General features: G+C 41.8%; 1 protein-coding gene across 1 annotated transcript in view; it reads right to left on the bottom strand.

Annotated features, from left to right (window-relative positions):
- Window positions 1-9,261, bottom strand: part of LOC145412616 (uncharacterized) — a 140,872-nt gene extending 131,611 nt beyond the window's left edge. The window contains exon 1 of the mRNA XM_080282534.1: window positions 9,052-9,261. Within this exon, the coding sequence (XP_080138660.1) occupies window positions 9,052-9,110 (59 nt within the window). The 5' untranslated portion in view covers window positions 9,111-9,261. The remainder of the gene's footprint in view (window positions 1-9,051) is intronic.
- Window positions 9,262-12,304: the final 3,043 nt, after the last annotated feature.

Genomic DNA, 12,304 nt, shown 5'->3' with positions numbered 1-12,304 from the left:
TGAGACAAAGAAGGAAATGGAAGTACAAGGGAAATGGAAGGTGTCGGAATATGGGAAGGGAAAGGGATGAGAGTGAAGGATGAAGACGGGAAATGGGTGAATGTGGGAAGCGGAAGGAGAACGGGTGAGTGAAGGACGAACGAGGGGGGAGAGTGAAGGAAGGAGAGAGAAATGGGATGGTGAGAAAAGACTTGCGGGAAGGGGATGGGGATAGGGTGAGGGAAGGGGTGAGGCTAGGGAAGGGCTGTAATGAGGTGAAGGACAAATTAGGGGAAAGGGAGGCCTCGGCACACTGCAGACTGGGCAAGTTGGCTGGTGTAGTGGGAAGAGAAGCGACAGCCAACGTGGAGACGATGCGTGGGTAGGCGGAAGAGCCAGCAGGACAATAGGTCGTATTCTCAGCGGCTTTGGAGACTTGGTAACACCTCCTCCTTAGCTATTTATTCTCCGCGTTACACTTCATGTCCCCTTGTATGTGCTGATGCAGACTACATCAATATTATAACCAAAAAAATAAATCAATAAAATAAAACATGCTGCGCTATAATACGCAATATAAATAGCCAAAGAAGAGCTGGGACAGATCCTATAGCAGCATATAATACACTACAGGAAGGCTGACGGGGAAAATGAGGGAGGGGGGGGGGAGTGAGGAATGGGGAGGGAAGGCGGGGAACACACACACACACACACACACACACACACACACACACACATGGCTCAACACGTGAGTCGCGCGGCAAGAGTCACAACTTAGCGGAGGGTATTTTTCGCGTCCTTATAATTTTCCCGACTTATTAATGCCGCTGCATTTAAACAAATACATAATGAATCCTCACATTCTTCAAGCATGCTGACTTCCTCGTTACATACCAAAACAGAAATTATTAAGCCTAAAGCGTTCATTATGAACTAAAAACACCCATTACTTTACACACTCCTGTCATCAGCGGCATCAATGTAAGGATGACACAGCGATGGGGGAGAGAGAGAGAGAGAAAGGGGGGGGGGAGGTGACAGGTGTGGTGAGGGTAGGGTTAGGGGTATGAGTGGTGTGTGGCTGAGAGGGTAAGAAACCAGTGTGGGAGGCCTTACATAACAACACTGTAACCCGCTGACCCACAACACAGGCCACGCAGTCACACCTTCCAATGAACCTGTAACTCATATCTCAACACCTCTCCAGTAGCGTATTTTTGCCTTCCCCACAAGACACCAAGCACATGGAGCAACGTGAGCTTATCTTGTTGTGAAGGAAAACTGTGAAATCAGTCTTCTCTACATTGACAGTATTATTCCTGTGATATCACTTTTATGCGGTATACTCTCATGACCCTTCCCCATCGCAGTATTTTAACTCATCCTACTCATTGCTTTGTTACCCACGCCCATTTATTTATCCTCATCTCAACACTTTTTTTTTTTTTTTCCTACAGAGCATACTTTCCTGTCTCATCCCCATTATCAACGATTACAGCCCATCCCACCCGTTCCTTGGCTTACCACACTCACTTCTTTATCCCCCTCCCCCCCTGCTTGACATTTTATTAGCACGACGCAGGTCACGCAGTCGACGAATGCTTTTGTTCATATTACCTTCGGACAATTTTATTAAGCTTACGAGACTTGGGGTTGCGGAGAGGTAAACGGAACTATTCCTAATCGTCATTCATCTCTGCTAAACTTTTAAAAATCGTGTGGAGGTAGCAAGATAACCTAACCACTTTGTCATCATATTGAAGAGATAAAAACAGAGATTGTAAATGCAAGGCAAAGCCATGGTTGCTGACAGCAAGTTGCCAAACCCATGGAGAGGAAAGCAAACTCTGCTTCGGAATGCACTCAACTTGGCATGCTGTCTGAACACTTGTACATTCTACTTGTACTTGTTCCATGTCCCTATCGCTTTATGTGGACACATCAAAATTCACTTAGTTTATCGCAAGACGATTTGGTTCAGCTGAGATGAATACTTATTAAAGGTTAGACACGTGTCCAGAATAACCTTTGGAATATTCAGATTTTCTCCACGTGAATGTAACGGCACGGATATCGCGTGAATAAAATCTCCAGGTCTAATATGTCCATGGCAGCGAAAGGAACCAATGACGTGAGCCATAGAGGGTTGGCATATCTTGGTTGTTTCAGATTATATTAACATGGCCGACTTAAAATCTGCAGTCCTATGCAACGTGTTTTTATGGTTTGATTTTTGTTAATAACAAATTATTTTAGTTAAGGAGTGTCCCCTACGAGTGAAGTCAAAGAAGCCTGTACAACTCGAAAACTTCTCCCCTCAGCTAAATATAATCGTGTGGAGACAGCAAGGATAAAATACATAGGACGTCACCAGACTGAAGGATGGTATACAGGCGGCACCACACCTGACATAACCACCTTGGAGCAACGCCACGGGGAACAAAAGAAAAAATACATGTGCAAAGCAAATACACTCCATCTTGAATTACGAGTCTGACCTTTGATTAATGTTCCGTCCTCTGCTAGAACCTACCACCATCACCCGCAAATTATGGTTGTGAGGTGGAGGGGGGAAGAGGGAGGGGGAGGCCGAGGATGAGATGGAGGGATGGGGTGGAGAGGTATATGAGAGAGGGGGGGGTTAGTTGGGAGCAGGGCAGTGAAATGGCGGGGGACAGGGCGACTTGGAGGCGATTTGTTTGTGGCCACCCCAAACGGGATTGAGGCGTCTGGCAATATATATATATATATATATATATATATATATATATTGAGGCGTCTGGCAATATATATATATATATATATATATATATATATGCAGTAACTTTGTTATGCTCGATAACAATTCAGGTTGGTGTACGATAAACTTCGGTACCGTACGTTTCTGAACAAGTGATTCAAAGCAACGGACAAAAGTCACATAACTGGCGAGAACAGGTGGAAATGCCTCACTGTACTCGTATATCAAGACGTGAGCCACGAGAAAGCAAACAACACCAGCAACCACACAGTACTAAACAAGACTAATATAAATTGTTGTCATTTGGGTACTCTTATTCACCTCAGCCTGTTCGCACGTGGGGAAATTGTTGTGCTTTCCTTTCAGTTACGGTGAAAAGGAGAGTTGCTTTATCGGTTATTGCTCCATCAGAAGAGTAAGGGCCCGGGTTTGGCTATTTAATTTAAGGTGAGTGACCATTTTTTTTTTTTTTTTTTTTTTTTTTTGTCCGACTCTGGGCATAGGCTTCACAGCCTGCTATCAAGGCCCAGCAGTCCTCCTACATACCATACACCTCTACATTGCTTGCTCCCAGCTGCTCTGGTTAGCATATATCTTTACTGTAAACCAATTCAGCACCGAGTGCTGAGTTTTCTTTCCTCGGGATGATTTTTACATTATTTAAGCCTACACTACCTAACTCTATCTAACCTCTCCTAACTTTATCAAACAACCTAAACCCTCCTGGAAAAACAGGGATCGAGTCTTGAGGTGGTGAACTTCACTGACAATCACTTTCAAAGTGACGATCAAGTTAATAAGAGGTATAAGGACGGAAAAATTCTCTACATGGCAACAATTAATCTCACAGTGGCGTGTTTACTGTTTAACGTAAAACCTTTAGCGGCTAACTGGCAAAAAGTTAATGAACTTAACTTCCCAGAATTAAACATATACTGTACATACAGAGAGAGAGAGAGAGAGAGAGAAAGAGAGAGAGTTGATGCAGGGAAGTTCATTAACTTCTTGCCAGTTAACCGCTAAAGGTAACTGACTTGTTTAGGTAACAAATCGCCAACATTTCAATCGGTAACTTCGCTGCCGGTACTGTACTTTTCAGTTTCATGTACTCAGCGCTCAGACAACAAGTTAGGAGTACGTTTTTCAATGGTCAGAGCTATTCTTAAAAATATCCCTTTAAATGCCATGTCTGGGACGTCGGTTTCAACCAATTAAACTGACAGGCACCAAAGAAAATAGAGGTATACTGCAACTGTAATCTAAGTGTAAGTATCGAGAAAGAATGGGAATGCTAGAAAGGGTAAGAACAATCTCAACAACATTCGCTTTGTAATGGGCCACATAACGATTCAAGCTTTGGACTTTAACATAAACATCTGCACATTTTTACATCAGTGTGCATAACATCTGCTGCATAAAGTAAGTTCGAATTAACAAATGCGTGCCACACATTTGTCATGAGCTCTGCCGTACACATTTCATTCCTTCATTCCGATCCCTTTAGTTTCATAAACTTCACACCTCACTCTCTCACTTATTCATTTACCATTTCCATCCACCTTCTTTTTGGCCTTCCATGCCTCCTCCCACTTTGTCACTCGCACAAAGCTTTTTTCACCATCTTATACTCGTTTATGTCCATCCTTGCCAAGTGATCGTACACCCTAAGCGAATACTTTTTACCCTTTTATCAGTGGACTTGTTGACTCCGGCGGTCGACTGGGTTGAGTGTGTTTATCAGTTCTCGTGACCTAACTTCACTTCCAATCGGAGGCGAGCATGAAAACTTCAATCTGACGATTTATTTATTTTTTTTCTCAAGACTCCTTCAGTCAGCATTGTAGAAATTTTTCGAACACGATGGGTTGGATACAACGTTCATTTACCTCTCACCACACCAGGTTTCTCGAAAGCTGAATAAAATCGTCTGGAGGTAACAAGAATAAGTAAATAAAACACGCCACCAGACTGAAGGAGCTTAGCATAACACTTCCTGCAATTTCACATGTTCGTATCTTGTCGGTTACATCATACAAACTCACAACCACCCTACACACTAAGCAAGCCATCTATATTCATGTGTGAAACAATGGATTAGGGCAGGGCACTTCTCCCGTGACAATATGTGCTGCTCCCCGACCCTATAGATCAGCTGCCCTTTAAGATCAGTAAAAAACGGCTTGAAATGCCCGCCAACGTTTTGGTGTAATAGCCAAGCGTTACAGTACAGTCTATATACACCATATAACTTCCTTACTCCACATCTTTTACCAATCACAATACGCTTAATCCTGTTCACTATACGCACTCAAACAAATGTCTAAACCAGTGGTTCCCAACCTTTTTTCATTACATTACCCGTTTACTGACTTCTTCAAGTTTGTGTTACCCACATCATCAAGTGTAAGTACACTAGTATATATCTATGATAAAATAAATAGATAAGGGTTATCAAAAAATATACTGAAGGCTTGATGTTTTATTTCTGTTTATATAATCTCAGTTTTTACATGTATGTGTGAGTAAATACTTTAACTTTTCAATGAACTGAATTCCAAATAAAAACTAAAAATATATATGGCCATACCGGTACTCTCATTACTTACATACCTTCAGGAAAAAAAATATAACTTACTGAACATATCTTTATTCTCAGCCTTCCATTACCCACTCAAATTATCCAAATTACCCACTTGTGGGTAATTACCCATAAGTTGGGAACCACTGGTCTAAACAGTCACCTTTTCCCTTTTGCCATTCCAGTCTCATGTCCATAAGTTGGCGAGGACACTAACACATTGGTCGTGAATCTCCTTGCTGCCTCCGCACTTTATCTGGTATTCAAATATGTAACAGAAATCGCCTAAATGTATATTCAATAGCCCAATTAATAGTTAAAGCAACTACTATACTAATAAGAACACTTAGCAGTTTCAAAATAAGACACATTGTAACACCCATATTCTTCAGAAACTTATCTGAATAGCTCAGCATGTCTGACCCGAAATATGCTGTGTGTGTGTGTGTGTGTGTGTGTGTGTGTGTGTGTGTGTGTGTGTGTGTATTCCCAGTGTGATGTTACCGTAAATGGAGAGAGACTGGAATTGGTGAGAGAGTTCAAACACCTGGGAACAGTAATAGAAGAGCGAAGAAAATGTGCAAAAGAAGTGGAAAGTTGGGTAACACAAGGAAGGAAACTAGCTGGTCAGTGCTATGAAGGCCTTAATAAGAAACAGAGGCTTGAGTGTTGCAGCTGCACGAGGCTTACATGAAAGAGTGTTAATGTCAGCCTTAACATGTGGATGGGAGACTATGGTGTGGCATGAAAATAAAAAGTCAAGGGTGAGAGCATTGGAGATGGGAATGTAGAGGAATGTATGTGGAGCACAGAGAGGGAATAGGATATGAAATAATGTGATTCGTGAAAGATATGGAGTGAGGAAGTCTGTGGACACCAGAATCGAAGAGAGTGTACGAAGATGGTGTGGTCATGTGAAGAGAATGGATAACAATAGTAGTAAAAAAGGTATATCTGGGCGAATTTGAAGGAGAGAGGAGACGAGGTAGGCTGAGAAGGTGGAGGGATATGATGGATGAGCGTGAGAGGAAGAGAGATCTGAAAGTCGGTGAGGCTAGGGGCCTGACAAGAGACCGAGCTGGCTGGATGAATATTGTGAGGAGAAGTGCATGTTCAGGGATTTGGCACCCCTTTTTAACGTGACACTGTTCGGATTGACTCTATCGGATACGTTTATGTGAAGCTACAGAACGTGGTTAATGCTTTTGGCGTATCAGATAGAGGCAGGATTCCGGCGGCTTGAATGATGAGTGAATGGAACCGTGGCCCATTGGCTTTGGCAAACTTAGGCTGTCTGGACCACGTTGCTACTCCTCACCCTGCCCTAGGGTGGGAAAGGAGGTCCGGATGATGATGATGATGATGCTATATATATATATATCTGTGTGTGTGTGTGTGTATATATATACACGCACACACACACACAAACACACACACACACACACACACACACACACACACACACACACACAGATATACATATATATATATATATATATGTATATAATTTATATATATAATATATATGTACAACGGTACATAAATATACATATATTTACACAGGTATTGTACATATATATACATACATATATTTACACCGGTACATATACATACATACATATATATACACTGGTATGTATATATACACCGGTACATATATATATATATATATATATATATATATATATATATATAGGGAGCCTCTGTGGTAGAGTGTGCGTTTCGTACACGGGTGGGCCACGGTTCGCGCCCTGCCAGGGTAATAAACTTTGGGAGTGTTCACCCGGGCACGTACTGCATTGGCGGACACAAGGGGTGCTGTGGTTGAACCAGAGTCGCTTACTGTAAAGTATGCTTGCACACAGTCGGCTTGCGCGGGCCGATTGCACTTGGTTCACAGACTACATACACATCCAAAGCCACTCCAACACTACAATTACACTTACAAGCACTTTCACCCTACAGACAATCTCTAACAGACAGCCTAAGCCACTTGGTAGAGGTACATTGGCCGATCCTGCATTGGATACTCAAACGGCTGATGATGATGATGAAGATGATTATATATATATATATATATATATATATATATATATATAGTTATATATATATATATATATATATATATAGTTATATATATATATATATATATATATATATATATATATATATATATATATATAGTTGTAAGCTTTCTTTCGGACACGTTTCATATTTTAATTTATATTCTGTTCGTGACCAGTTAACCTCAAATTCAGTGAGGAAAGAGTTTATATAAAGAGGAAAAATGTGTGGTCAAAAGCATACTAGAACTTCTTAAAAATCAATATCATCATAATCCTGAGTTGACCCTCTCTCCTACTTAAAGATAGGTCAGTTAGGATCCAGAGACAGTGAAAGAGAACGACAAAACTGAGAATTCTATCATTACCATGCCAAGGGAAATAAGTCACACAATCATCCATATTGACTCCAGCCCCCGGAATCCTGGTTCCATTTTACAGGTCTACCCATAATTATACTTTTATATTTTGATTAGCTCACATACGTTTGTCAATCAGCTCACTGACTGTTTTTAAAAAAGTGGAAGGTGGGAGATACCAAACCTATATGCGCTTCTTAATAAACAGACTACCTCTTCTAGCCAGCTATCAGCCTCCGACCCATCCCAGCTTCCAAACCTCTCCTCACAGTTCTTCCATCATTTTCATAGCCTGCCACGCTTTCTACCACTTTCAACACTCATGTACAATATACCCATTTCACCGCCATTCTTATTACATTCTCGCCATATGACCATACCACCTAAGCATACCAGTACTCACTTTCTTCATCCTATTAATCAAGACTTCCTTTTTCATCATTCGCGAATCACACTACCATCCCATTCACTATATGCAGATCACACACATTCCTCAATCCCACTTCGATTGCTCTAAGTCTTGACTTGTCGCTCTCATGCCATACTATTCTCACAACCATATGTTAACGTGGGCGCCAATACACCTTCATGTATGTCCCTTTACAGCCTTCATATTACACCTGTACTTCATATCACGGCCTATTCATTTATCGTTTAAATACACTGAATGTAAAATTTAGAAATTAATTTTCACCATACCTATACTTTAGGTTATGTTGAAATGATCAATTCTCGATGAACATATCAAATTTGACATAATACATGTTTAGTAATAAACTATAAGAAAAGTTTAGGACCGAAGCATGTCACGGTTTGGGTCAAACCATGTAGCTTGGTATAACACTAGGTTTCGTCAAGCAAATTTGGCCATATCCAGAAACATACCTGATAATTATAATAGTTCTAAAATACTCTCTCCACTCATGTAACGGCATGGTTTTACAGGTTTCAGTTTTTCGTGTAATAGTGACACTTATTCTTCACACGCGCAATCTGATGAAATTTACGTTTAATTCTGTGTTTTTACAGTACGGGCGGGAAAAAATGCAACTAAACAACGAAGGATTTAAGCTGTCAATACCGGTGGCAGCTTCACAAACGGGCTCAACGTCCCCGTGTCTTCCGGCATCGATTCAGTATTAGGAGAGAAATGATTGCACTGGTACTTGATTACTAACCCACTCTGTATTCACAAGAAAAATGCACGACAATAATACCGAGGTGCGAGTAAGGTAATTCTGTTAATTGACTAACTTACAGGTGAGGAACGGGGAGGTACTGCCCACCATCCCACACTCCCATTCCACGCCCATTACTGTACACACAACTCACCTCTCCACTTTGAGTCGCTGCCCGAGAGGGCCTCCGTCCTCGTAGTTGTAGTTATCCATTTTCACGTAATTTATTGGTCGACAGCTCTAGGTACATTTTGTGCTACACTGTTCACTGCACTCCCAGCCTCACCCACTTTCCAGACTCCACTTTATGTGAGTATCCACTGAAACCTTGTCAGATATCACGGAACTAAGAAAGTATTACTGATCTGCGATGGTGTCTGCAGTGCTCTGGCGAGGGTGAGGTGAGCACACCACCCGTCACGTGGCCCTAAGGTTGACGTCACACCTCACGTGGCCCTGGTGTGCTCGTTCCCGCATCGCCGAGCATGCGCACGCTCTCCCTTCTCCGCTCGATATATCTCTACCCTATCCTTACATTCATTTGTTAAATAGTCTTGTTTCACTTCCACTGTTAGTAAATTATCCGCAGTACTAGCACTTCATTACCTTTATAAGCGCATCAGTGTGGTGCAACTGGTGTGGCCGAGGTAGCGCGCTGGGTCTGTAAGCGTGATATTCCACGTGACCTGCCGGCAGCAAAGAAGTCTCGCTCTCCCACCTAAAGGCATATCTTACTCTTTAATAATTTCTTATCTGAAAAGTATTAATTCATTAAAGTACGAAGGAAGTGTAATATGTTAAGATTGATTGAAGTAAAAGTAAACTTACTGGAAATTAAACCTGAAGTTGAATAACGGAACTCCGAGAGGGATCATTCCCCTCACGTTGCGTCCCTCATGGGCCAGTCGCTCTTGAAAGTGTTTCTCTTTGAGCAACAACACAGCAGCAGCTTATGGTGAAGGCTGACAAGTTCGTTGCCCCAGTTATGTGCGTTTACATAGGATATATATATTCATGTAAAAAGAGGTAGCTTATTTCTTAAATGAAGTACCTGCAACAAAATAAACACCCTATCATCCTCACAGCACCATACCCTGGAGTAAACAAAGTACATGAGAAAATGGTAAATTCGATCAAACTGGGAGACATCCGATAGCAAAATAAAGTCCAGGTAAACTTGACGTGTAGAAATTGTACACATAACGAAGATCATGTCGCTTTAAATGAGTGATGTTTAGAGTAAAGGCAATGTTTAGACCTGAAATGTATCCAGCTACGTTTGGTGACAGGAGGTCACGTTTGCTGGCTGAGGGAGGGAGGTGGTGAGTTAGGCCTAAACCTGAAATCCGTGTGACGTGTCCGTTGTCGGTAAGTGATCGTTATGTGCACCCACATTTACACCTGAGGACAAATCAGTTTAAATAGCGAAAATGAGAGGTAGGGTATTTATTCCGTATTTACCACTGATGCGGCTACAGATATTGTAAAAACGAATTCAAAATACACCCCTTTGCGTAGAATGCAAAAACGTCTATAAAACGATGGGCAGCGAAAAATAGAGGAACTTAAACGACGTTTAGAGGACTTTAAATGGTCTGATGAATGACAAATTGAACCTATTTTGCTCAGCACTCGACAAAGGTTATTTGAACTAAATTTCAATCCTTCAGTTGCTGAATGTCTCCAATTTAGTCAAATCATCCGACGTCAGCCAGAATAAGTAGGCTAATTCCAGCATGTCCATCACGTATTTACCACTTTACTCTTATTACAACCGAAGTTTTTCAGCATAAGGGAAATTTTTTTTAAACTGGAGGAGTTAGTCATAGCATTCATAAACTCACTACATGGGAGGTCTCTCCAGTTATAAATTCATCTGAAGACGGTTAGAGGAAGTTGGTATTACATCGTCGGATGCCAGAGATTAAATGTCACCTGGCAGTGAGAGGGTTTTGACAGCAATACAAATACTGAGCCTGTGAAGACGTAATTGGTAAACGTGTGACTGGAGTGACCTCTTACCCTAAAATAATGTTTCTCTTCACCTAGAATTTGAACGTCATCCAAGGTCACAGGATTAGACCCTCAAGGTGGTTCCCTATCTGAAAATGATCTCTTGGGCCTAAAGATATAATGTGAGAAATTCCATGCTTTTATCACCTTGTGCGCACTATTTATGATATCTGCACTTAACGGTTGTGCTATAGGTAAACACACACACACACACACACACACACACATACACACACACATATATCGACTTCAGGCTCCCCACACGCCTCTTCCCTCCATAGCCAGGCAGTTGGCTGCGCCACTGCTCTGAGCTACCTCCCTATCCCCCAATGAACTGCAGGAGGTCAGTGTCAGCCTGCAGTCCACACGGATGGCAGTCAAATGAGCCTGGGGTCATAACATGAAGCCGCCTTATACTTTTACGGCATAAATAGAGTGCCATTAGGCCGTATTCAGGGTGACACAGGAGGCTTTGTAGCACCTACTGCAAATCGTTGCACCCTGAGGTTCTCGTATAATCTAAAACCGATATAGTTTGATTCAATAGCTTACACGAGGAGAAAAGGGTGTAATATAATAATTAATCGCAAAAACAGTGTTACGATGCCCCATATGCCACTTGCAATGCACCTCTCTCTCTCTCTCTCTCTCTCTCTCTCTCTCTCTCTCTCTCTCTCCCTGCCTACCACTTGTGAAGGTTGGACACATTCAGGATGCAGGTATCATGTTTCCTTTTAGTCCGATGACGCACAGTTTGTCCCCGTCATCATCGGACGCGTTAACTGTACTCGCGAGGCGCCTCTAAAAGTAAAGGATCAAAGAATGTCATACATGGCTCCTCCATTTCGGTCACATTTAACCAAATGAAATCGTCTGGAGATATCAGAATTAATATGAAAAGTCATCGGATTAACAGGCTTAATAATTATCTCCCTTTTTCCTTCCATATCCATTGTAAACTGCCGCCACCTGCTAGTAATGGCCTTATCTCCTCCCCCCCCCCAAAAAAAAAAACGAACATCGACTCCTGCCACCACATTCCCCCATCATACTCTACAGCGCACTTCTCACATTCATTTGGTGGCCATTTTCGTCCTTTTGCAGTCCATTTTTCGTATCTACGTCTTTTCCATAATACTTCTTCGTGACTAATACCATATTTTAGCTTTAATGTTTTGTCAGAGCTAACCACTCATGATGAAGGGATGGCAGTTTTATGCCTAAGTTCTTTCACCTTTACTTGGCCCAGATTTATTGTCTTTTTGCAGATTATTTCGTCTTCCCCCCCCCCCTCTCTCTATTATGGCACTTTTCGTGACGAGCACCATATTCCAGTGTTAATTTTTGCCACAACTCAGCGTTCAAGATGGACTGATGACAGGGTAAAAATGGTA

This window comes from Coenobita brevimanus, chromosome 93 (genome assembly GCF_032717465.1).
Source record: "Coenobita brevimanus isolate Jiangsu-jjx chromosome 93, ASM3271746v2, whole genome shotgun sequence".
NCBI classification, from domain to species: Eukaryota; Metazoa; Arthropoda; class Malacostraca; order Decapoda; family Coenobitidae; genus Coenobita; species Coenobita brevimanus.
This window is presented reverse-complemented; position numbering and strand designations above follow the sequence as displayed.